General features: G+C 40.9%; 1 protein-coding gene across 12 annotated transcripts in view; it reads left to right on the forward strand.

Moving 5' to 3' along the window:
- MYT1L (myelin transcription factor 1 like) overlaps window positions 1-26,746 on the forward strand; it is a 513,986-nt gene that overhangs the window by 464,140 nt on the left and 23,100 nt on the right. For all 12 annotated transcript variants that reach the window (XM_060234467.1, XM_060234449.1, XM_060234515.1 and 9 more), the window contains 2 exons: window positions 21,938-22,000; window positions 26,264-26,347. In XM_060234467.1, the coding sequence (XP_060090450.1) occupies window positions 21,938-22,000; window positions 26,264-26,347 (147 nt within the window). The remainder of the gene's footprint in view (window positions 1-21,937; window positions 22,001-26,263; window positions 26,348-26,746) is intronic.

The raw sequence follows: 26,746 nt of genomic DNA on the forward strand, positions 1-26,746 counted from the left end.
TAGCTTCATGTTAGTGAAAGCAGAATAAGGTCAAGATGGATAGCCATATTTGTCAGTAGCAATAGAAAAGAACAAGAGTCCGGTAGCACCTTAAAGACTAACAAAATTTTTGGCAGGGTATGAGCTTTCATGAGTCATTCATCAGCTCTTCTGATACAGCTAGGGTTGCCAATCCCCAGGTGGGGGCAGGGGATCCCCCGATTTGGAGGCCCTCCCCCCGCTTCAGGGTCATCAGAATGCGGGGGGAGGGGAGGGAAATGTCCGCTGGGAACTCTGTTATTCCCTATGGAGATTTATTCCCATAGAAAATCGTGGAGAATTGATCTGAAGGGTATCTGGGGCTCTGGGGGGGTGTCTGTTTTTTGGGGTAGTGGCACCAGATTTTCAGTATAGCATCTAGTGCCTCTCCCCAAAATACCCCCCAAGTTTCAAAAGGATTGGACCAGGGGGTCCAATTCTATGAGCCCCAAAAGAAGGTGCCCCTATCCTTCATTATTTCCTATGGAAGGAAGGAATTGAAAAGGTGTGCCGTCCCTTTAAATGTGATGGCCCGAACTCCCTGTGGAGTTCAATTATGCTTGTCAAAGCCTTGATCTTGGCTCCACCCCTAATGTCTCCTGGCTCCACCCCCAAAGTCCCCTGGCTCCATCCCCAAAGTCCCCAGATATTTCTTGAATTGGACTTGGCAACCCTAGATACAGCTAAAATGTATCTGAAGAAGTGAGCCGTGACTCAAGAAAGCTCATACCCAGCCACAAATTTTGTTAGTCTTTAGGTAGAATAAGGATGTAGCACATTTTCAGGTCCTAATTTTCAAGTCCTTCACAATGAATGGGTGATTGCCAGTGGTAGTCAAAGTGATAGCAAGGCATATATAGTTTCTATCACATCGTTGAATTAAGTTCTGTGTGAGTTGTGTGCACATTCGTGCATTTTGTTCAGACAGAAATGATGTGAATTTGTGTTTTAAACATTTGAAATATCTGAACTTGCCCTTAAAATAGTCAGGTTGCAATGGAAAGAACCCACTCCTCTACATGCAGCCAGCTGGATGACCTTGCTTCAGTCACAGTTCTCTCAGAGCTGTTCTCTCAAAAGCAGTTCTCTCAGAGCTCTCTCAGCCCCACGTAACTCACAGGGTGTGTATTGTGGGGAAAAGAAGGGAAGGAGATTATAAGGAGCTCTGAGACTCCGAGTAAAAGGCGGGGTATAAACACAATTACTACTACTAGAAGTAAAGGTAAAGGTAGTCCCCTGTGCAAGCACCAGTCGTTTCCAACCCTGGGGTGACATCACATCACGATGTTTTCATAGCAGACTTCTTTATGGGGTACATAAGAACATAAGAGAAGCCATGTTGGATCAGGCCAATGGCCCATCCAGTCCAACACTGTGTCACACAGTGGCAAAAAATTTTATATATACACTCACACTGATGGACCTGTGCTCCATATTTTTATCTAAACCCCTCTTGAAGGTGGCTATACTTGTGGCCGCCACCACCTCCTGTGGCAATGAATTCCACATGTTAATCACCCTTTGGGTGAAGAAGTACTTCCTTTGACATTGTTAAAGTAGTTTGACATTGCCTTCCCCAGTCATCTACACTTTATCCCCAGAAAGCTGGGTACTCATTCTACTGACCTCAGAAGGATGGAAGACTGAGTCAGCCTGGAGCCTGAACCCAGCTTCTGCCAGGATCAAACTTAGGTCATGAGCAGAGCTTGGACTGCAATACTGCATCTTACCACTCTGCACCACAGGGCTCCTCCTCCTCCCCTTAAACAGTATATATCTGATCTACAAGATGCAGGGTTGACCTGCAGAGGAAACAAAGGAAAATCCCTCAGTTATGAATTCTTGGTTGTAATTCTACATGTGTATAATTAAGCCTGTTGGTTATAGATGAATGCACAGGGATATGGCTCAATATATTTTTCTTATACAGTGATTCAAAACCATGCATCATTTCACGTGTTACTGTAGCCACCACACTTTGTTGGATCCAGTCAGTTGAAAACAGAATGAGATTTTTGCTGTGTCATCCTTCTCACTGCAGTCTTGTGCACCCCTTGAAAATTCAGGGTATTCTCAAAAGTGGTATAGGACACAGCACAGGAAGCTGGGAATAAAACAAAAAAGGGGGATGACGGAAATTCTCCTTCCCTGCTCTTGCACAAGTGTTTCTGAAAACAAAGCAACAATTTACACAACAGTGGGGTGGTGATTTTTTGCTGATTCCATCTTCCGAAGTCACATTCTATGTCATTTTTGAGGATCCACAACCCTTGGGACCAACTCTGAGGGAGAAATCATGGGCTTAAATATAAAGGGGCCAAGATTGCTTTCACAAGCTCACTCTGTTCATGTATGGAGGTCACTATATGATGAATTCAGGTCCTTTAATATCCTATGCTTTGGCCTATGGAAATTCATAGCATGCCCTGCAATACACCTGACCCCCTTCTATTGATTGCTCATTGGAAGGGAAGTTATGCCTGTCATTATTGATTGCCTTATCTGAGATCCCCTCAGGAACCTCAGCATTTCTCAAACATAATTTGAAAAAGACTCAATTTAAAATTTTGCAATTTGTGAATCAGGACTTCCCCCTTAGAGCTAGACTACAGTAGTTATCCTAGTTCTATAACTACGTTACATATTTTAGAAAGTATGCCTTTGGGTTACTAGCCTTGAATATAACAGAAAAGAAAAGACAGACTGCTTATAGAAAGGAAGGAGCAAGACTAGTCAAGAGCAAGCGAAATCAACAGGTGGACATGCTAAGTAATTCTTATTTGCATAGGCAAATATTTTTTCCATATTTATAGTATGGATCTTGCCACCTAAATGTGTTTAAGTTATGTCTTTATAGAATTGTATTAGTAAAAAAAAAGGAACGCCCCGAAAGTCAGGAAATGAATCAGGTAATTTGTAATTTTTTTTTTGTATGACAGATAATGGGGTGACAAGAGCTCAAACAGCTGGTTAATATTGCCATGCTTAACCTAAATGGAGCAGGTATAAGGCAGCTAAGACAGCTGCTGGTCACTCACTGATTCAGCCATTCTGCTGATACAGAAAGTCTGAGAGGCAGTGACCTCTCTGACTTGTCAGGGCTCCTGATTTTCTCAGAAACCTGAGAACTTTGGAGTTGCCCACACAAAACCAGCACATTCAGCTGAGAGGGATACCAAATAATGTTAAGTAAATTTTAGTCCCAGCACTTCATTAGCATTCTTTAGTAATAGACTCTCACCAGTCTCCTTAGGTTAAATGATAGCAAGCAAACAGCATATTTAATAGAGAGGAGTTCAGAGGAGGTTTGCCATTGCCAGCCTCCATGTCACATATTTACTAATTACTAATTACAGTACTTAGCAAATCCCCAACAAAAATGAGAGACAATCTGCACAACTTTATTTTTATTTCTGTGATCTCATTTTCACAAGCTGGGGAAGCATTTTTGTTTGTGAGTTTTTTTAATCTTGTAGATTACAAATGATTACAATAATGATCAAGGATATGGGAAGGCTTGGCCAAATTTTAACACTGTTGCTTTGATGATTGTTCAAACAAAATGATTGAAAGCACACTCTCATGCATAAACAGGTCATACACTTAGTTTAATGTTCTGTGCAGGATGAGACAATAGTAGTCTGAAGTAGAAGAGCTTTATCAGTTACAATGGACAGATCACAGATTCAGAGTGGCCATGTTGGGCTGAAGTAGAACAGCTAGATAGATTCCAATCCAGTTGGTCTGTAAAGTGCTACTGGACTCCAGTGTAGTAGATCACAGCTTGATGGAATTTAGAATTATGGGTTGCAGTCGTGTGGGTATTCCTTAGAAGTTTAAATGGTACTCCTTAGAAGTTCAAATTGTTCCTAACAATTCTGGAAGACTTTCTTCGTAACGTAGCTGAAATTTCTGTTGAAGTCCTAAATGACCTTTGAAAACAGGAGGGCACCCACAGGAGATGTAATTACCACAATGTTTTCAATGTAAAAACCCTTTCCATTTTTTTGGTTCTCTGAGGAACTGGAGGCAGTGAAATGCCAGGGACTACGGTTAGAGATATGCTGGAAGAATTATCATGCCAAAACCAATCACATGTAGGAGAGAGTCCATTTTTTTTTAAAGCCTTTTTGTGTCAGTGATATAAAACAATAACCCTCCACCATTCTGGCACCATTTGTGCCTACTCAGTACCATCCAGCAATGGTCTGCTGCTTAGTAAGGTTTTCCATAAGCACTAGAAAGAATCAGTAAAGACATGGTGGGGCCATATTCAGATGCATACCTTTCAGTCAGTTCAGCTGACAATGTGGACAGAACAGCTAGAGATGTGAGGCCTACTTTTTTTTATTTAAACCCACGTCCCACCTCCCGTTCTGGGCAGTTAAATCTGCTGGGGAGAACTGCCCCATGGATGAAGCATCTATGATTATGATGATTGCCTTTCAGTTGGAAAGATCTGTGCTTATGTAAGACCTTCACTTTAAAAATAGAACAACTCTTGATTCACATTGCAAAGCAATTATTGGCCAGTCTGAAATCTGTTTTGCTTGAACATGATGCTGAAGAGAGTGGTGACAACTCAATTGCAGGTAGTTCTAGATTAGAATAATTATTGGGATCCCTTTAATCTTGCTTCAAGATTGGTTACAGGATAAAAACTGCCTTGGTCACCCTGGATTGACTGCTGCTGGAGAAGCAACATATGAGGCTGGCCAGATGTTCTTTTTACTAGCTTAAGCTGAATCACCAACTGGGTCCTATTCTAGTGAAAACCTATAGGGCTACAGTCACACATAGTGAAGAAACTTCAATTAATTCAACTGCTGGCCAGGATTTTAATTAGAGCCCCTCAACACGAACACACAATAGCAGTCCTATATCTTCTACCCTGGATTCCAGTTCATGTCTCGAAAGCAATGTAAACAAAATCCCTTGGGACGAAATATTTGAAGGATTGCCTTCAACTAAGATCAGCAGGTAGGGTTTTGCTTTGGCAGTCTACACTATTGGATATGAGGCTGGTATGCCGCAAGGATGGTGCATTTTCTGTTATTCCCACCAGGTTATAAGACTGTTGTAACCTGAGGGCCATTGTATCTGGGTTTGTTTTTTTTAAACTTTTTTTATTTATTTGAATTGTTTTTCCTGTTTTGTGAGCTCCCTTGAATCTTCACTTAAGTAGAACACGAATAAAAATGTCTAAATAAATAAATAAATAAGGCTTAATTTTTTCTATTTCCGTTTTTTGGGATAAAATTAACAAAGTTTATAAAATCTGCTTCATCCACTTAAAACTTTGTCATTTAACTGTTTGCCCCACAGATTTACAAACAAGTTCAGATAGCCATACCTAAATGGCTGTTTTGTGTTAAATACTGGGTTCGATCACAAGAACGAGGACTCCCATGGTAGTGATCAGCATCTTAAAGTGATTTCAGAACTTTGTATAAGCATGCAAACCCCAGACCTTGGCATGGTTATATACAGTGAGACTCCGCCCTGTTCCTGACCCATAGGTGCATTCAAACTGGCCCCCTAGCCCCCTATAGGTGGTCCAAGGCAGCCCATCCAACCAGATTGCTACTGCTACAGTCCTGGTGTTCTATTGTTTGCAGGGTTGAAGCTGACAGAGTCTCTGGGTTCCATAGCACGGACAGAACACTGACTGAAATCCATGCATGCTAATTTGGGAATAAATCCTATTTCATTATGTCATACTGTACTGCCATGTGAACTGCTACCATTATATAAACTTTGCCTGAATGAAAATTACAAAAACTACAATAACAAAAAAGCCCTGTCCATTTTGCATTTGCTTCCTAGGATTATTTTCTTTATATTTTGTTGTTGTCAGTTATAATAGCATGAAGAGTTACACTTTCGGCACTCTAAGCATTCGTACGGAAAACTGTGGAGTTGTATCCAAGACATATGCTAAGTGTAATTACAGAAGGCTATGCTCTCAATATCTGGAAAACGATGTTCCTTTCAGCATGAAATCAGCACCAAGTTAGCTCATCCTCAGAGCTGCCAAGCAGCGCCATAGCCAGGATTTTTTGTTTAGTGGGGCACAAAGCCAGGATTTTTCATTTATGGGGTCCATGGTGGTTTGTTGGCCCTGGCCTGGTTCTTGGCACTGGAATGCAGTCCCCGCCATGCTAGTCACTTGCTATCCCACCAGCAGGTAGAAGAGCAGCAGCAGGATGGTGCCTGCCTGCAGCCCCAACAGCACCCAGCATGTGTCCTCCTCCACGGCATGGCCAGCCATGACTGGAGGCAGGAAGGGAGGGAAGCCGAGCCTTGGTGCGGCAGCTGGGCAGGCGGAGGGAGGAGTGGTGGAGGGAGTCCCTTTCCTCCGGGCCTGACAGCGCCAAGCAGAGCACACCACCCTCATCCTTCTCCCTCTCTCTCTCTTGACTGCAGCAATTAATTCAGGGTGGTAAGTAGTAGGGCTAGCCCAGGACCCTGGCCTTCATGTTGAAGTAATGGGTCAGAACCCTGCGAGCCCTACTGTAGCTATGGGCCTGCTGCCAAGGGTAGGAGACTGGAGGAGGGACAAAATTGGGGAGGGGGGGTAGCTGGAGGGCCGTTGATGCCAGTGCCATGCATTTTTTTTATTTTAAAGAATGCATTTTTTTATTTTAAAAAACTCTGGTGCAGTTCCAACTGTAGCCACTAGGGGCATATGGAAGGCAGAGCACAGTAGAAAGTGCAGCCTTTCTGCAAAGTTTTCTACAGGGCTTAGGGTAGCCCTTGCTTCTCAGATCCTGCTAAATCCATCAGCCAACCCAACCCTGGAAGAAGGCAAGACTAGCCAGGACAAGCTACAGTCAAGGCGAGGAGGCAAACTCCTAACAAGGTCACTCTGTGATTTCCTTTTTCCTTTAGTTTCAGCTTCTGTTCAGCCATATTTGCAAAGGGAGCAGTCCTGTTAGTGTATGGTAGCAAAATTAAAAAAAAGAACACCTTTTGTTGTCTTTCCCTACCTTTCTCTAACTCTTTCTATACTTTTCACTCCCTTCATTTTGCTTTCATGATCTGCCATTCCTCTATACCCTCTATACCCTCTAATCCCTCTCCTCTCCCCTTATTTTTTGGTCTCAGCTCTTCATCCATTCTGGTTGGTACCTTAGAATGTATTTAATAGTAGTACAGCAGAAAACAGTTGTTGATATAATGAACAGAAGGGTGAGTTAATATTTCCCCATAATCTATCAAAGTAGTAAAAGGATGCTTCCCCCTTTCCCCTTTGTACATGTAGGATAATAAATGTTAATCTGCCTCAGTAGTAACAAATGAGGAGTAGAAGTTAGAATTTATTTATTTATTATTTGTTTGTTTATTTACTTTGTTGATATCCTGTCTTTCTTCCCAATAGGGAAATGAAAAAGCTTACATTGTTCTCCTCTCCTCCATTTTATCCTCACAACAACCCTGTGAGGTGGGTTGGCCTTGGAGAGTGTGACTAGCCCAAGGTCACTCAGTAAGCTTTCATGGCTGAGTGGGGATTCCAAACTGGATTTCCCATATCCTAATCTGATGCTTCAGACACTATACAAGCTTAGTTTCCATTGCAAATAACATTTGAGGGGGGGGGGGAGTCTAGAGGAAACCTGGGCCCAGAGACTCTGATTCCTTTCATTTGGCCCTGGAATTCCCATGATCTTCTTGAAGTTGGTGGCCAATTTTCAGATTCCTGGTTTTATTTTCTGATTAGTTATGCCTTCCACAAATGGACAGACAAAATGGGCATGTAGATCCTTTTATTATTATAGAAGTGTGGTAACACATGATTTGTTTTGTTATGATGTTTGGTTTGGTTTGGATAAGGGTCATATGGGGGGCAGTTTAGGGTCCATGGTGGTTCTTGGCAGCCTTGCACATGCTTGTGTGACTTATGCATCATTGTCTTTTCAGTAAATATACATATAGGTGGAGGAGCAGCTAATGAAACTTTGGGAAAATACATGAAATAAACATGGCTTGGGAACATACCTGGTTGAATTAATATGTAGATATCCCAAAGATTTCTGAGAGCAGTTCAGTGTTTAGAAAGCGTAAGCTAGTGTTAGTATGTCTCAAAACACCTAAAACATACAGATAACTAAACAACACCAGTGGAAGTACAGTTAGTTACAAAGAGAAAGGCAGTACAATTAGTTAAGAAAAGCCCTAGCACGAAGTTAGTCTGCTTTAATTCTCTATAATTTGTTTTTTGAGAAATATAATTTCTTTTTATCATAATAAGTGTATATAGGGAGGATCTTTAAGTGAAAATATTTATGTGTTGAACTAAGGAAAGGAAGGAAAGATCCCCTGTGCAAGCACCAGTTGTTTCTGACTCTGGGGTGATGTTGCTTTCACGTTTTCACAGCAGACTTTTTATGGGGTGGTTTGCCATTGCCTTCCCCAGTCATCTACACTTCCCCCCCCAGCAAGCTGGGTACTCATTTTACCGACCTCGGAAGGATGGAAGGCTGAGTCAACCTCGTGCCGGCTACCTGAAAACCCAGCTCGTGCCGGGGATCAAACTCAGGTCATGAGCAGAGCTTAGGACCGCAGTACTGCAGCTTTAAAACTGCGCCACGGGGCTCTATTTGTGTTGAACTAAACCATATGCTTTTTCAGGATTTGTGCATTTTCAATAGGTATTTGAGTTCTGTTTCCTGTAGGACAGTGGCTTTTAATCCATGGGTCTTGACCCTCAGATAGGTCACGGAGATACACCTCCTGGGTCATGGGCCCCTACAGAGCTGCTTTTCTTTGCAGTGTTTGGGACACAAGTGCCATGCCTACAGCCCCTTCTTCTTTCATGCTAACTGAAAAGAGCAGCAGGGCGACAAAGCGATGTCACTCAGCAGCAGAAAGGTTTACTTTTAACCCAGAGAGACGGCTCTGTCAACTTGCCCTGGCTTTCATTGTCTTCCTCCTCCTAGCCTAGTTATCGATTTAGTCCTCCAGTGTTCTGTACCTGTGTTTGCAGAGCAAAGCACTTTATTGCCTTGAAAACAGGACTGGATCTACATGTTTTTTGAGGGGGGGGGGGAATGAAAAAAATGATGCCCCCTTATGAGCCATTTTGTCTTATGGTCCCATAGAATACAATGGACTCCATACCCAATTTGGCGCTGCAAGTATGAGTTATGACAACAGGTGGGTGAGGGATGGCTGGACTATGCTGGGCAAGGAAAAAGAGGTAGCATAGAGAAACTTTTACAGGCTGTGCTGGGGAATATGGTGCTTGACTGGTATTTGTTGTCCTCGGCTCTCTTGGCTTCCTGCCCATATCGTGCCCTTGACATTGGTGAGGTTATGTGACTTAGCTGTGATACCGTAAAAATACCATCTATCTCAGTGGTTCCCATGCTGCCCATGTCCAATGTCTGTGCATTCCTGTAGTTGGAGGTGTGTGCATTCCTGTCTTCTTAGGTCAGCATGTTGGTGCTTTCAAGAAGCTACTCACATCACACATGCACAGGCAGCAGTGGTACAGTACCCACCATCTCCCCTCTGCAGAATGCTGTAGGTTTGCCCAAAGTCTTTTTTTTTTAAGAAAAAGCCCAGCAGGAACTCATTTGCATATTAGGCCGCACCCCCTGATGCCAAGCCAGCCGGAACTGCGGTTCTGTGCATTCCTGCTCAAAAAAAGCCCTGGGTTGCCAGGTCTGTGTTGCAAATTACCTGGAGACTTTGGGGGTGGATCCAGGAGATGGCAGGGTTTGGGGAAGGGAGGGGCCTCAGCATTGCGCAATGCCATGGAGTCCACCCTTCCAAGCAGCCATCTTCTCCTGGGGAGCTGATCTCTGCCAGCTGGAGATCAGTTGTAAAAGCGGAAGATCTCCAGGCCCTGTCTGTAGACTTTCAGCCCTAGAATGCTAGCAAACCCCACCTATCTCTGTTGGGTTTGCAGTGGTTGGAGCAGCATAATACTATCTCTATATTTTGTGTGATCTTTTATGCTTGGAGCTTTGGATTTTGTTTGTTGGCTTCTTCGTAATCTTACCCCTGGAGTCCTACAAATGCAACTACACGTGGGCATATCTCAGCTAAATGCAAGAACAGATTAATCATTAGCCTTAAATATGCTGCAGAAATAACAGACACAAATTCATCATGTGGCTAGCTCTATGTATAAAAATATGGGAAATTTTAAAACTTTACACATTAAAATAATGAAGATAAACAATTCTCATGGTACTTTGTACCCAGAGAAACGCAGCAACACTAATGCTTTCCCAAACAGAATCCAGTTATAGTAGTACACAGTGCTCCCAGGATTACAATCTAATGATTAGAACAAAATAGGAGTCGATTGCACCTTTAAGACCAACTTAGTTTTATTCAGAACGTAAGCTTTCGTGTGCATGCACACTTTTTCAGACGAGGAATGAGGTACAGTAAGCAGAGCCAAGAAAGCTTATGTTCTGAATAAAACTAAGTTGGTCTTAAAGGTGCAATCGACTCCCAGCGGCGTCACTAGGGCGGGGCCAAGGGGGCCATCGGCCCTCCCCCAGAGCATTCTCATTGGCCCCAGGCACTGACCCATGACCCCCCCCCCAACAGGAAGGGGCTGGCCCTGGGACTAGAACGCTGCTGCTGTGTGTGGGCTGGCTGGGATTCTGAAACCGGGGCCGCGCTGCCGCCGGCTCAGCTAAAAGCGTGTGGGTGAGTGGGGGAAATTTAAATGCTGCAAAACTGGTATCTTGGATTACGGGGGCTGGTCATGTGACCAGAGGGTGGATGAGGGAGGGGCCATGTGAAGTGGGCGGGGTTGTGTACGGAGGGGGTGACGCAGCCCTCCAAAAGGGGTGATGCCCAATGGGGGGGGGTGACTTGAATCAGTTACACCCCAGGGTGCAACCCACCCTAGTGACGCCTCTGTCGACTCCTATTTTGTTCTACTACTTCAGACCAACACGGCTGCCTACTTGGATCAATCTAATGAGTCTAGATTCTTTTTTAATTACACTTTGATCCTGTTTTTATGCATCCTAGACAAAATTCCAGTACTGCCTTAATTTGGTAGCAATAATTTTCACCTTGGCCTTATATTTCTTCCCTATTTGATGACTACATAATACCATACATGTGATACAACCAAATTCACATGTAGTAGATACATTTGTGCAGTTTGTTGATGTCTAGATTAATGTAGTACTGTATACTCCATAAATGTTTAATTATGATCTTACATATTATATTTCCTTGAAATGTGTGTACATTTGTATTGAAAAATGCTTTTACACCCAAACGCAAATTAAACTTCAATTGTTTCACTCAAGTGGTATATGTGCTACAAACACATTTAAGCTCATTTGCTTGTCACAGGCTCAAGAATATAATCAATGCCGGATGAAATTAGACTTCAGTTACACTTTAAAAAAAAGTTTTAAACATAATTACCTAGTCCTTTTTGTTTTGATAAAGCATGCATTTAAGTTAGATTCCTTAGATACCACAGACTCTGTCTTTGAAAGAATTATGTTCATGGCTTAGTCCGTTCAATAGAGCAGCCTGAAGGACCAGCTTTCCCACCATGAAGTTACCTAGTAGCTGAGACTGCAATTTAAAGCATATTTCCATATGTCTCAGCGTTTAGAAGTTAGGCTATCAGCTACTGCACAAAACCTCCCTCCAAAGGAAGAAAATTCCCTCCAAAGGGATGTTGGCTAGTGACATCATTTTGTCATCAGTCAAAGATGGTCCTGTTTTTCCCAAGGTTCTTTCAGATCCCCTGAAGTCCAGAAAGGCCCAGTCCCAGATTTTGAGGCCTACAGCCATAATAAAAACAAGACCAAAGAAACATGATGCATATAAAAGCAACCTGTGAAACTTAGCAGATACTAAAAAATGAAAAATAAAAATCTGGCAGTCCAGGCCAAATGGCCTTCCTGCTCTTTTCTCTAATTGGCCCTGGGTTGTCTGTGATACATAAGTTCAGCCACTGCTTATCTTCTAATTTGGATTGTCAGGTCCATCTCAGGAAATATCCAGGGACTCTGGGGGTGGAGCCAGAGGCAAGGTTGTGACAAGCAACCTTTTAAATGCCTTCCCTTCATTGGAAATAATTTCATTGGAAATAATGGAGGATGTGGGCACCTTATTTTGGGCTCATAAAAATGGACCCCCTGGTTCAATCTTTTTGAAACTTAGGGTTGTTGTTGTTTTTTATGAGAGGCACCAAATGTTATGCTGAAATTTTGTGCCTCTACCTGAAGAAACAGCACCCCCCCCCCAAAGCCCTAGATACCCATGGATCAATTCTCTATTATTCCCTATGGGGACCAATCTCCATAGGGTATAATGGAGTGCCAAGCAATCATTCGAACACGCATGCACACACACTTTCTGATAACCCTCCATCCAGGAATCCCCTGCTTCCAGCTGGGGATTGACAATGCTATAATGCCTGTCATGCACAGGGTGATTATATTGGGAGTTCCAAATGTGTAATAGGAAAGAAGATGCAGGAGGGAGGCTGGAACAAGCATAAGTAGCAGATCAACTGTTCCACTATCATTCTTCACTTTAAAAATGCCAGTAATCCAACCCAATGATAATAGGTAAACAAATGTATGTAGCTGTTTATGATGATGCAAGATAAATGCTTGCCAATCATAACTGCTTTTACTAAAAGAATACAATGGGAACCTGTGGCTATACGATTCTTGGGGTCTCTCTGTTTCTGCATTTCTGCATGTTTATGACTGCTGCCTTTTTCCTCTTTGGGTATAAGCAGCATTAAAAAGTCACAGCATGTGAGATCTCAGGCTTTAAATTAGTCTGCTTTGACAAATGCATTTCTGAACAACTGTGTGTTTGTGTTGAAGCATTTTATTCACTTAAATCTGTGTGAAATATATTAAAAGTAGGATATTGAAGTGGAGGGGGAAGTTGAGGATATTATCCTCAGACAGCCTGCAAGGATTGCTACACAGATGACAGGAGAAAGGCAGTCCCCACAGAAGCCCAGGATATGATACATAGGGTTGCCTGGTCTGTGTTGGAAAATACCTGGAGACTTTGGGGGTGGATGCAGGAGAGGGTGGGGTTTGAGAGGGGAGGGGCCTCAGCATGGGACAATGCCATAGAGCAGGGGTGGCCAACGGTAGCTGTTTTTTGCCTACAGATGTTTTTTGCCTACAACTCCCATCAGCCAGATGTTTTTTGCCTACAACTCCCATCAGCCCCAGCCATTGGCCACCCCTGTCATAGAGTCTACCCTTCAAAGCAGCCATTTTCTCCAGGGGAGCTGATCTCTGCCAGCTGGAGATCAGTTGTAAAAGTGGGAGATCTTCAGGCCCCACCTGGAGCAACCCTAAAATATCCTAATTAGAGCCAGGGTAAGTACCTTTGCAGAACCATGTTATTGGAGTACCTAGCTCACACAATCTCCCATCAGGCATTTTCACACAAGAGTGAGCAGCAGCTCAGACTCTTCTCCTTCACCAGCATACACATTTGCATTCTGCCTGGCTAGCTGTAGAAAAGGGCAACATAGTGTGGTATTTTAAAATCCCAGAGGGCCTCTCAAATGGCTAAGAAAGGGAACTGCCAGTAGTCCATGGGCTTTATATTCTGTAGACCTTGTCCAGTTGCATCCCCCAAGGTACTGATCTTATATGAACAGGAGAGGCAATTTTCCATCAGTGACTGATGAACTCAGTCTTTCCAGGTCATAGGAGCTGCCAACTATCATCACTTCAATTATGTCAGGATTTGTCTTCAGTTGGATTGCCTTTAGCCCATACAACAATCAGACAGGATATAAAAGTGCAACAGGAGGAATTAGGATAGGCAAATAGAATGAATAGAATAGATCACCATCATATTATCAATAATAACTCCAAATTATCCATTTGCATATTATCAGTAATAACTCCAAATGTTTATTACCCACTGATCACCCTGAAATAGCTTAGAATCATAGAGTTGGAAGGGACCTCTGGGGTCATCTAGTCCAACGCCCTGCACAATTCAGGAAACTCACAAACACCTCCCCCTAAATTCACAGGATATTCACTGCTGTCAGATGGCCATCTAGTCTCTGTTTAAAAACCTCCAAGGAAGGAGAGCCCACCACCTCCTGAGGAAACCTGTTCCACTGAGGAATCGCTCTAATGATAAAAAATTTCTTCCTAATATTGAGCCGGAAACTCTTTTGATTTAATTTCAACCCATTGGTTCTGGTCCTAGCTTCTGGGGCCACAGAAAACAATTCCACACCATCCTCTGCATGACAACCCTTCAAGTACATGAAGATGGTGATCATATCACCTCTCAGCCGCCTCCTCTCCAGGCTAAACATTCCCAGCTCCTTCAACCTTTCCTCATAGGACTTGGTCTCCAGACCCCTTACCATCTTTGTCACCCTCCTCTAGACCTGTTCCAGCTTGTCTATATCCTTCTTAAAATATGGTGCCCAAAACTGAACACAATACTCCAGGTGAGGTCTTACCAGAGCAGAGTAAAGCAATACCATCACATCAAGTGATCTGGACACTATACGTCTGTTGATACAGCCCAAAATTGCATTTGCCTTTTTAGCCACCGCATCACACTGTTGTCTCATGTTCAGCGTATGATCCACTAAGACCCCTAGATCCTTTTCGCACATATTACTGCTAAGACAAGTGTCCCCCATCCTATAACCATGCATTGGATTTTTCTTACCTAAATGCAAAACTTTACATTTATTCCTGTTAAAATTGATGAAACCTTCTGGGATCATTCAGCAAAGGTCTGGATGTGAAGAGTAACCACCCTGTACTAGTCACTCTGCCAGTCATATCACCAACACTTTTTTATCATTGGTACAAAAGATAATTGATCTCTAAGCATACTCCTTCAACAAGGAACATCAGCGGTTTCTTGGATGGGAACCAGACCAGTATTCGTCTAAGATTCAAATCAAAAGGAATTATGTATTCTTTGAAGGTTTCTCAATAGAGAGTGGGTTCATGCTACTTTTTAATGCAATAATTATATAGGTTGAAACTGTTGTATTCATTCAAGTATTGTGAATATAGTTTTAAAGAAATTATTAATGAAGAAAATACCTTTGAATAGATTCATAAGATGGGTGTGACACATTAACTAAGGTTTCAGCTAATTGCTAAATCTACTCTTCTAATTCTAAAGGAAGACTGGCAGCCATGCTGAAAACAAAACTGTGAATCTATACATGGTGCCTGTGCCTGATTTGGAAATCTATAAGAAGCGGCACTTTTTTTTCCAGTAGAAAAAGCCCAGCAGGAACTCATTTACACCTTAGGCCACACACCCTGATGTCAGCATTGTTTCACACAGGCTTCTTTGTAGAAAAGGTCCAGCAGGAACTTATTTGTATATTAGGCCACACCCCCTGACACCAAGCCAACCGGAACTGCATTCCTGCTAAAAAAAAAAGTCCTAATAAGAAGTCAGTGCTTGGTATCCTTCTTATCTCCCAGCTTCCCACTGCTTTCTTTTGACTGATCTGATGTGAACTAGAGGGGAAATGTTGAAATAATGAGTGGGGCAAACAAATTATGGCACCCTTTCTTTGTCCATAGATTACTGATAGCATGTTTCAGATTCATGATATTTCTTATCTCATTAGTCTTCATGACACATCTGTGAGCAGTACTATAAAGAGAATGTTTATAACAGAGATGGCTTTACCCTAGGAAGCTTCATGAAGGAACTCAGTTTGAAGCTAGTTCTTTCATTTATTTAAAAAAAATGCCACTCAGTAAATGATTGTGTGCAGTCAAGTCACTTTTGACTTAGGGCAACCCTAAGAATTAATGTTCTCCAAAATGCCCTACTACTAGCAGCCATTCTCAGGTCTTTCAAATAGAGGGCCATGGATTTTTTTTTATTATTGAATCAAAACATCTGATATTGGGTCTTTCTCTTTTCCTGCTACTTTCAGCTTTCCCTAATTGTTTTTTCCAGTGACTTTTGTCTTCTCATAACATAACCAAAGTACAATGGCCTCAGTTTAGCCCAGGCGTGGCCAAACTGTGGCTCGGGAGGCACATGCGGCTCTTTCACACATAGTATGTGGTTCTTGAAGCTCCCACCACCCCATCAACCAGCTTGGAGAAGGCATTTGTCTCTTTAAATCACTTTTCCAGGCCAAGCCAACCAGTGGTTTGGAGAATGCATTTAAAGTTGCTTTCTTTACACCTCGACCTCCTTGGCTCCTCTCTCTCCCATATTCCTTCCTTCCTCTGATGTTCATTTCTTGTGGCTCTCAAACATCTGACATTTATTCTATTTGGCTCTTGCATTAAGTGAGTTTGGCCACCCCTGGTTTAGCCATTTTAGCTTCTAGGGAGAATTCAGGCTTGATTTGGTCTAGGACCCACTTATTTATCTAAATAATCAAACTTCCAAAAAACTTTCCTCCAACACCACATTTCAAAGGAATCTACTTTCTTCCTGTCAGCTTTCTTCAGTAAATTACTACAACAGAGAAAATGTCAATTCCAAATATAAGATGAGGCCTACTAAAAATTGATTGAGAAAAGGTCCAGTTTCTTTTGAAGGCTGTTACTCCTGACATAACTGTAAACACTGCCTTATTTCTGTACTGGGCCAAAATGATTCGTCAAGACAAGGAACAGTTTTGTTGTCCCATTTAACTGTGATCTTATGTAAATGTACTTTAATCCTGATGTCCAGTATTTTAACCTATTTTCTGTTTTTCAACCCATTGTTCTTTTAACCTGTTTTTACATGCCATTAAAGGTTGATTGACTGATTGATATGTTCATTTTTTTTTTCATTTTTAACAACCATTTCAAATTAATGAACAATTTGTACATTCTCGCTCCTGCCTACTTACATGGGTGATCAGAATCAAGCCAGATCTGCTGTTTGAAATGTCCAAGGCAGTTAACTTTTAAAAGCTGATATAAGCAGATAAGGACAATCTTTTGATACCATGGGACAACCTCATGTGAGCGCAGTATACATTTATGCAGTACAATTTCCCCCAAATAGCATATGATAGAGCAGCAGTCTTTCTCTATCAAAGCTGTCCTTTCTCTCAAAATTTCCCATATTTGGGTGTGCAACTATTTTTCTTAAAACAAAGAAAATGAAGATGATACCACATTTGTCTACTTGCTCATTTACCCATAGTTATGAAGTGATACACCATTATGAATTGAAATGATGTTGTACCAGTGTGATAATTAGAAGAGATTCAGGTACGTAGCCATATTGGTCTGAAGCAGGGATGGCCAAACTGTGGCTCAGGAGCCACATGTGGCTCTTTCACACATGTTTTGCAGCTCTTGAAGCCCCTGCTACTCTGTTGGTTGGCTTGGAGAAGGCATTTGTCCCTTTAAATCACTTCTCCAAGCCAAACCAGCCAGGGACTTGGAGAATGTATTTAAAGTTAAAGTTGCTCTCTTTCTACCTCTCCCTCCCCCATCTATTACTTTCTTTCCACCTTTCCTTCCTTTCTTGTGGCTCTCAAATGTCTGACATTCATGTCTTGCAACTCTCAAACATTTGACACTTATTCTGTGTGACTCTTACGTTAAGCAAGTTTGGCTACCCCTGGTCTGAAGTAATAGACTGTTTCATCCTATGCACATTGGCTGGGCAGTGAATTTTCCACTCTTTTAAGATTGTCCTTCCTTTTTCTGATCTTGGTGATCACACTCCTACAGTGTTGTGGCAATGAGAGATGAGTGAGCTAGCAGCTTCAGTGGCACCCATTGCTCTCCCTTTTTCTATTTACGCAAGGGCAAAGATACATATGTGTACACTGTGAACTCTCTATCTATATTAATACCTACCTCTAGCATGTAGAGAGCCCTGTGGTACAGAGTATTAAAGTTGCAGTACTGCAATTCTAAGCTCTGCTCACGACCTGAGTTCGATCCCCTGGGTTTTCAGGTAGCCGGCACAAGGTTGACTCAACCTTTCATCCTTCCGAGGTCGGTAAAATGAGTACCCAGCTTGCTGAGTGGGGGGGGGGGAGTGTAGATGACTGGGGAAGGCAATGGCATACCACCCCGTAAAAAAGTCTGCCATGAAAACGTGAAAGCAACGTCACCCCAGAGTTGGAAACGACTGGTGCTTGCACAGGGGACCTTTCCTTTCCTAGCATGTCAGGGAACCAAATACAAATTTATTTATTCTATTCCTTCTATTGTGGAATTTAAGATTGCCGTATAGTGATCCTAGGCAATCTAGCATCTAGACCTCCCTAGTTTAAGCAAAGGAAAATTGTCTGCTTAGTATATGCTAACCAACCATGCCCTGGGAATTGCTTGCTCACCTGCTCAGTTGCTGATACTCCTTTACAGCTGAGAAATAAATGCCCTGTAGCCAGGTGCCAGAGAACTCAGGAAGTTGCACTGCTTCCTTCTTAGGCATCCAGCAGTAGGCATTGTTTTTGCCAGCATGAGGAAGGGACTGCAGCAGTAGCTATCATGCTTTCAAGCAAACAGGGAAAGGAAATATATTTGCATATTAGTATTCAGTTCACTGGTAGCTTAGATAGATAAAAACAGAGCCATAAACACAGAGCTCAAAGCACAGTGAGCTCTGTTATAATGTTATGTGTGCATTCAGTCTAATTTCAACACCATAGCTGCTGTCTTAATTTAGGGTTTCATGGCTGCCTGTTTATGTTTTTATTTTTTGTCCTCAAAAACGGGAGGGGGGGTTGTTTGTTTGTTTCAAGTGAGTCCTGTCCTACACAGGCCTAAATCACAGCAATCACACTAATTATGCAAGATCTGGACTTTTAGTGGAGCTGTTATGTAACAGCTCACCATAAAAGGATCCTGCAGTCCAGGCAAAGGAATCCTGGAGGACTACATGTCAGTATGAATCTGTCACCATTCCAGCAGTGATAGGTGTGACTCACTGATTGATACCCTACCCCTCAAGCTGTTAGGTTTCCAAATGGAAAAACTTTTTCCATTTATTTTATTTTTAATCTCCAAGAAAGAATGCAGTTTTGTCAGACAGAAGTTGCTCTTCACTTTGGTTACAGTTGCCTTTTTCTATATTCCTTACAACTCACCCCCTCTATTTTAAGGGGGTCTGACAATGTGTAAGGCATGGCTCCCCCCCCCCCCCCTTCTTAAGTGTTTGTAGGACTTGCCTCTCTTCTGGGCTTGATTGCCCAAGTAACCTGTTAGTTACTGGGCTGATTTTTTTACAGCTTTCAGCCACTGTCACTTGATGAGTCCAGTCATAAGAAGCATCAAATAAGATTTTATAATGTTTATATGAAGGTTCCAGTGCACACTAATCTCAACTGGAGGCCCAGGTTGGCCCAGTAATTTTGAGGTTCTGTTCTGTTGCCCACTTTTCTAGCCAATAAATGTCAACAAAATGCAGTAAAAGATGAGTAACTGATTACAGTTTTCATTTTTACAGCTAGGGTTACCATGCTGAGTCTAGCAACTGGCAGGAGAGTTGGAGGAGGGGACATTAGGAGGCATGTGAATTCAGTGAGGTCACAATATCACTCCTGGGGAAGACCTGGGAATGACATAGGGAGGCTCTAGGAATTGCCAGAAACTATGATAAAACAGTGGCATCACTCTTCTAAAAAAATTTCTCCAGCTGCTCCAAGCATTGGGTGGGAAAAGGGGCTGTAAGCAGAAGACTTCCTGCAGTGGGGGAGTGGGGGCTGGCCGCCCTATTTACAATGCAAATTATTTTAGTCACCCAGTAAATCTTTCTTCTAATAACTTTGTTTACTGATGGTTGAAATCAGAAAACCAGCCTCAGATCCCTTATGCTGAGCCAGTCTCAAAGTGACTAAATAAAATACAGAAAGATTATGTTTCAAATTTTGAGCTTCTTGCATTTTGCAATTCATTTTAATATGTGATATTGTTGCTACTCATCATTTCCCTGTAAATAAATGTGCATAACAATAACAAAAAGTGTAATGAATTGTTTTTGGAACACGGACATGTTATAATTAGTAAATTATTATAATTACATTTCTGTAATTCTGTGCATTTAAAAAAATCTATAATGACCACTAGCTTTCAAATGCATACACCACTAGTAGGAGGAGAATTGATAGGATCAATTTCAAACAATAATTCTTTAAGATTTTTCTATCAGAGTTGGAGCCTCTAAATGTTAGCATAAAGTCTGTTGGTCACTTTTTAAATTCATGGTTTTACTTTTCTGTCTCTCCCCAATGTCATAATACCTTAAATCAACCTGATATGAAGAGAAATTAATTCATCCTGTCAGCAGTCTGAAAGAATGGTATTGCAAGTTGTGCTATATGAATGGGGCACATGCTTCTCATATCATCTTCCCCCAAACATAAAATTTCAAGGGCAAATGTAATCTAATTCATAGATTTTATCTAATCCCAGTTAATCAATTACTCATAAACTAAGAAAATGAACTAGATTTCTTCTCTCATGCCTTAAAGGTAGCTGTTTGCTAATGAAAGTTCACCATTGGTGAGTCTTAGTTCTGTCAGGGTATTAAAATAGGAAGGCAGTTTAGCAGAAAACTCTTTTGTTCTTACAGTGGATTGGTTCTTACAGTGGTTCTTACAATGTCTATGGATTGAAAGTGCAGAAATTTTGTACTTGGCAGAATTTGAAATCATTGTCAGTAATATATTTTCAATATTTCAGATTCAGAAAAGTTCATATTTAATATTAAATGGTATTTTTCCTGACTAAAGAACAAAACCCAAAGCCTTGAAGAAATTAGAAACCCACAGTCAACTCATATAATGAATACATTTTGCAAATGCATGGAACTTAAAAATAAGATACATGGTACTGGAGGGAATAGGAACCTAAGTAGGCCTCACAGTTGTAGCATCTCCATGACAACCGAGCTATAGGCCGGCCTACAGGGCTTCCTGTCAAATTGGGAAAGATTGTTGTAGCAACACATGTAGTTCTGCCCTCTGGTGGCAGAAGTCTTTCCTACACACTCATGTGGCATAATGGATTATACACTGTGACAGAAGTTGCAATAAAAGAGGGAAGAGTCACAGAGAAGAATAGACCCTTAACAGCTTTGGGCACCAGGTCTCTTCACTCTACTTGATCCAGTCATGACTTGCTACCTTATGGATGCGATGGGCCCCTTCCTTTCTCCCCAGTTCTGTAACAGTCCCCCATATTTCTTGGCAAGAGGGCACAAATTACTTACATTTTCAATCCTGAAATCTGTGTAAGATCAAGGGTGTTTAAATTTTAAAAATGTAATTACAAATTTTATATTTTTTATTTGAAACTTCGGTTGTATGAAGTCCCAGTTTGTTTGTTTTTAATTTATAGTTATGTAGATGACTTTCCTCCTCCTTACAAACTGTGGATGTTGCTGGTAGTAAAGAAGGAAATGCAATCATGTAAAAATACATTTTATTTTTTGCCACATGAGGGCAGTGTACATTTTCCCGTTCCATATCTGTTGCTTTTGTCTGTCTATCAAAATAAGATTTTCTCCAGTAAAGACAGCACCTTAGTCAACCAACTACGTTCACTGTCTAAAAATACTATGTAATACCTTTAATTTAGTAACCACCTACAATATATTAAGTCTAGAATATAACATTTTTTACATTAATATGAGCACTGAATTTGTACTTTTGGGGTTGAAAGGTGATAGGTTTGGGGACTGGTGGGTGCCTTGCCACTTCTAATAATTAGTCTTGGAAATCCTTCAAGTGATACCAGAGATATTAAAAAAACTGATGACTGAGGAGGTGACCTAGAAACCAACAGATTTCTGTGTGTGATTAATTGCATTTTGATCCCCAGAAAGAACTGCATCAAAAAAGACTCGTGGGATTTCCATGACACGCTCAACTATGCAAATGCAGAAATTTCTGATGATGGATTATTAATGTAAGCTTTCGTTTCTTTTATGCTAGCTGCTCAAATTGGTTTTTTCCCCCCCATTTCAGGTGCCCCACACCTGGTTGTGATGGCTCTGGACATATTACTGGAAATTATGCTTCACATCGAAGGTATGTAAAGAGAGCCGGATTTTTTGCGAAGTGATTCCCAACTGGTGGGTCATGGGAGGTTGTGCCTAAGTTCACAGGCCTTGTTAGAATACAGCATGAGTGGCTCAGTGACATTAAAAACCAAATCTATGAAAGCCAAGTGTTTTCTGGCTGATTAACGGGGACCAACAATGAGCCCAAATCCATAACAATATTCCTTTTGTAATTTAATTGTTGTTAGTGTAGCTTTTGAAAAACCAAGTCAGATTTGTAGATAGGATTGATCAATACAGGTCAGTAATTTGATTTCTTTAACTTCTGCCTAAACATATATATGCTGATAGGTTTCCTTCTGGTAAGAATTTTGCCGTGCTAGTACCTGTTTTGGGGAAGTGGCAAAAATGTTGTTTGAAATGGTGGCAGCTTTTGTGTCCAGAGGACCCATGGAAGTTGTGCTGAGTGGTTGCTGCAAGAAATTCAAATCTACAAATCTGTTTTTCAAATGGAGGCAATTCGTATCTTTGAGGCTATTGCACAAAATAATTTTAAAATAAATATATAGCTTGGAAATAAAACAGTAATAGGTAATTGATGCAAATGAGCAGTCAAAACTGAAACAATGCACATGTTAAAATCCAAAGTAATAGCACTGCTAATGTGCATATATACAGACTACTGCTGTTGCAGTGTGGGTACAGAATAGAATTTAAGTCATTCATAGGGTGCTTCTACATTTATAGGTTTATTGTGCAATCAATCCACCTGACACCTGCAAGCTGCACAGCATCTGTTAACAGCAACGGATTCTCCCCCCTGTGCTTCTAACAGATACAGCATATTTTAGATTCTGCTGTGTGGTAAAACAAGAGAATAATTCTGCTGGAAGAAAGTAGAGCTGCTTGAGCAACAGATAATGGTTCCTGCACTTTTGGTTGTCTTGTCTTGAAAATTCATAGCACACCTCACAATTTTAACTGGACCCTCAAAGCAACTCCCACAAAAGCACTCTGAAACCGCAGCACAGAGTAACATAAACTTCTAAAACTATCATAAAACCACCATAATATACTTGAGAAGTTATATAGAAACAGCAGGCATACAAGAGCACAGCCAGAGCACATTCAAAGGTTTTATAATTTTTAAAACCGCTCTTTTAAAGCTGGGAAGGTTTTTCTAAGTACATCTTCCAGAAAGAGGGTTCTGTGTACAACTGAAAAGCTCTTGCTCATCATCAAGCCTCTGAACAAAGAGAAAACTAAACTAAACTAAAGATCCAAGGAGGTAAAGGCACCCTTATAGTATCCTACTGCAGTACCATGGAACCAGACATTCAACAAACTCTGTTAGCATATCTCACATACTTTGGGATAGATAGATAGATAGATAGATGATAGATAGATAGATAGATAGATAGATAGATAGATAGATAGATAGATAGATAGATAGATAGATAGATAGATAGATAGATAGATAGATAGATAGATGGCATGTGTAGGTATCAGTATTTGTAGCTGCCTTGTCAGGTTCACTGTTCTCTCAGTTAGCCCTTTTCTACATCAGCTGGAATGAAGTTTTCAGGAACATCATGGGGTCCAGGTTCACTTCCCCACTGCAGGGAACTGCTCTTTAATGCAATGCATGGGCCCATTTTTCTTGGGACTGTGTTGTGGAAATCTTGTTTGAATCTTGATCAAAGCTCAAAACGGTACTTTAAACTCTTTGAAAATTTGGCCATTATTTAAAATGTGAATGTTTAGGAAGTTAAAGTGAGTAGACAGAGAGAACATTAAGAAAGGTATACAAAAGTCAAAGAGGAGTTTTGCGCCCTCATGACAAAAATGTAAGAGACTCACAGAAAATTCTCTTTTACTTTACCCATATTCCAAATTCTTAATATGGGCATAGTTTAGTTTTAATTCATTCTTGTTTCTTGTGACCTGAATGAACCAAATATGAGATGATTGTCGCCTGATTAATAGCATTAATGGAAATAGCTCCAATAACAAAGGGTTTATAAGTCCTGAACCCATTCTAAAATAATGCAGGAGAGACAAGAGGTACAAATGTGATCTACTGTCTATATTGAAGTGGTACAGCACCACGGAATGGTTTTAATTGTAACTGTATTTTATTGGTTTTAAATTGTAAATATATATGTCTGATAGCCACCCTGAGTCCGCTTGTGGAGAGGGAGGGATAGAAATTTAAGAAAATAAATAAATGAATACTGAGAGTGACTCAGGCCTCTAGGGGCAGATTTTTTGTTTTTACACAAATGAATCAGAATGTCTAAACTCAAAATTAAAAAAAATGCAAAAGAGTTTTAATTACAGAAGCCCAGCTGATGAAGGACAGCTGATAAGCTTAAGGTGATGTCAGGGGCTGCCAGGCGGAACTACATGTTACATGTCAAAGCACATAACTTTATGAGCCATTTGTTTAAAATGGCATGGCCAGATCACACAAAATCAAGAAATAACACAAACAAAGAAGCAAAACCTTTAAACAAGGAGGAAAATAGGAGATTGTCCAAAGTTGTTGACAATCAATTCCTGGAGCCTCATGACAGCTAAGATGCACTTAGCTACTTGATTGAGGGTTCCAGGCAGATAGGAGATATAAAACTAATCACTTAGAGTGGTTATGTGTTACATGTGTGACTGGGTTGCAACAATAAATAGATATGTTCAATTCTTCTCCCTTGTAACATGTAGGAACTCTCTCACCATGTGACATATTACCATACTGTACATTTCCCATCCCCCATTTCTCAACTGGGGTAGAGATGTTCACAATGAGATGATGTAACATTGTAGCATGAGTGTTCCTACACATAACTGAAGGAAAACTTGCACAGGTGCTGTTGTTTGAACAGCACCATAGTTCATTTGATATGTTCCTTAAATGCATGAAGCAACTTTACACTAAGTATGACCACTTGTCTGTCAAGGTCAGTACCATCTGTTCTGATGGACAACAGCTGTCCAGCATCTCAGACAGAGGTCCTTCACATTGCCTATCACCTGATCCTTTTAGCTGGAGATACCAGGGATCTGGGATCTTCTGCATGGAAAACAGATGGTCTATGAACCATTAAAAGCTTTAATGTGGAATAACCCACAGAGATGGCCTCCGCCTCAGAGGGAGAATAATGTTATTTTCTTACTGTTTAGATTGCTGTGAAAGTAAGAGATACCTGTATATTGTGACTGATAAGCAGTTAATTCTTCTACACAAGAAAGATCTGGTTAATAGTAGAAATCAAAATGCCCTAGCTTTGTTTTTGTTTCCAATATCTTCTGTGGAATAGGTACTTAAACATGAGGTCCCCTATTTAGCTTTAGCATAAGCAACTTCATTTATGGGTCAAAATAAACGAAGTGGTCAGATCTTCCCAAAGTCTTTTAATACAGGAACCAGATGGGTCACACAGGAAAGAGAAAGGAGGCTGAGTCCCCCACCTGTGGCACAAATTCACCTATTGAAACTGCCCGTCATGCTGCTCTTAATTTTGAAAAGGGGAAGAAGGCACCCATCTTTTTTCTTCCCAAACCTAGTAGCAGTACTAGAGGTCAGGCAGTTTTAATAGATGAAACCATGCAAAATTAAACCTCTCCTCTCTGTACAGTTCAGGACTAAACTGGGGCCCCACATGCCTGAAATGTAACTTGTTTGGGAAGAGCTGGTCTGTTTTGTCCTAAATCTACACCTGTAATTTTGAGTCCAAAGTAATACTGAATACCTGTGCCAGTGGACAATTGTTGCCATCATGACAGTTTGGCACAGGGTGGTGATGGTGGATGTATTTACTCTGTAGTAACAGTTTACTTAAGTTTTATTAAAGTATCTACTGTTAAAGAATTTGTTTCTCCATTAAATGATTCACTGATTACTTCCCTGTCTTATTATTCTTTTTTTCTGGCTATGCTTTTCTGGGTTGTGGTCCTTCTGAAGTCCATGAGTTCCACAGCAGGGGACGTCATTAAATGAAGACTTTGTATGTAGTGGTCTTTGTATTCCAAGGGTCTAGTTGTATCTTGATGGTACTCTTAACCCCTGAGCCTTCCTTTCATTTGCAGTAAGAAGGAGATCGTGATTCTTGAGTTCCCTCTTGTGGTTGTATATTGCTACTGCTCTTCAACTCATAAACTATTTGAAATCAATATATAGAAGATGCAGCTTTCAAATGTTTTTTTTAAAGAAAGTATATTTGTCTAGAAATCTCTTCAAGATGATTCTAATAAAAATTAGAGAGTTCACTTTGAAATATTTTCTCTCATTCAGCCTTTCAGGTTGTCCACGAGCAAAGAAAAGTGGGATCCGAATAGTACAAAGCAAAGAAGACAAGGAAGATCAAGAGCCAATTAGGTAAGCCCACTCTAAATCATTCTGTACAGATTTTCTAATTAGTTTGACCATATCTTATGCCCATTTTCTTCTTAAGTGTTTTATTGCATCTCGGAACAATTCTTCATAAGGTTGTGAATCAGATTTGGTTATATTTATATCAGTTAAGCATCTTATATCAGTATGTATATGTGTGTGTATATATTTGATATATATATAAGAACTGAACTGATATAAAAGAATTGGTGGAAAGATTTTTTTGCAGGGGGGATACCCATAAGTATGGTACATGCCTGCAGATACCTATGTGCCCTGTTAGTCTTATGAGTTTCTATGACTTACCATGGAAAAGAGAAAGTCTGAAGAGTACATAGGATTATTTTTTATTTCCTATAGCTAACTGCAGGAAAGCTGTATGTC

The sequence above is a fragment of the Heteronotia binoei genome, chromosome 1 (genome assembly GCF_032191835.1).
Source record: "Heteronotia binoei isolate CCM8104 ecotype False Entrance Well chromosome 1, APGP_CSIRO_Hbin_v1, whole genome shotgun sequence".
NCBI classification, from domain to species: domain Eukaryota; kingdom Metazoa; phylum Chordata; class Lepidosauria; order Squamata; family Gekkonidae; genus Heteronotia; species Heteronotia binoei.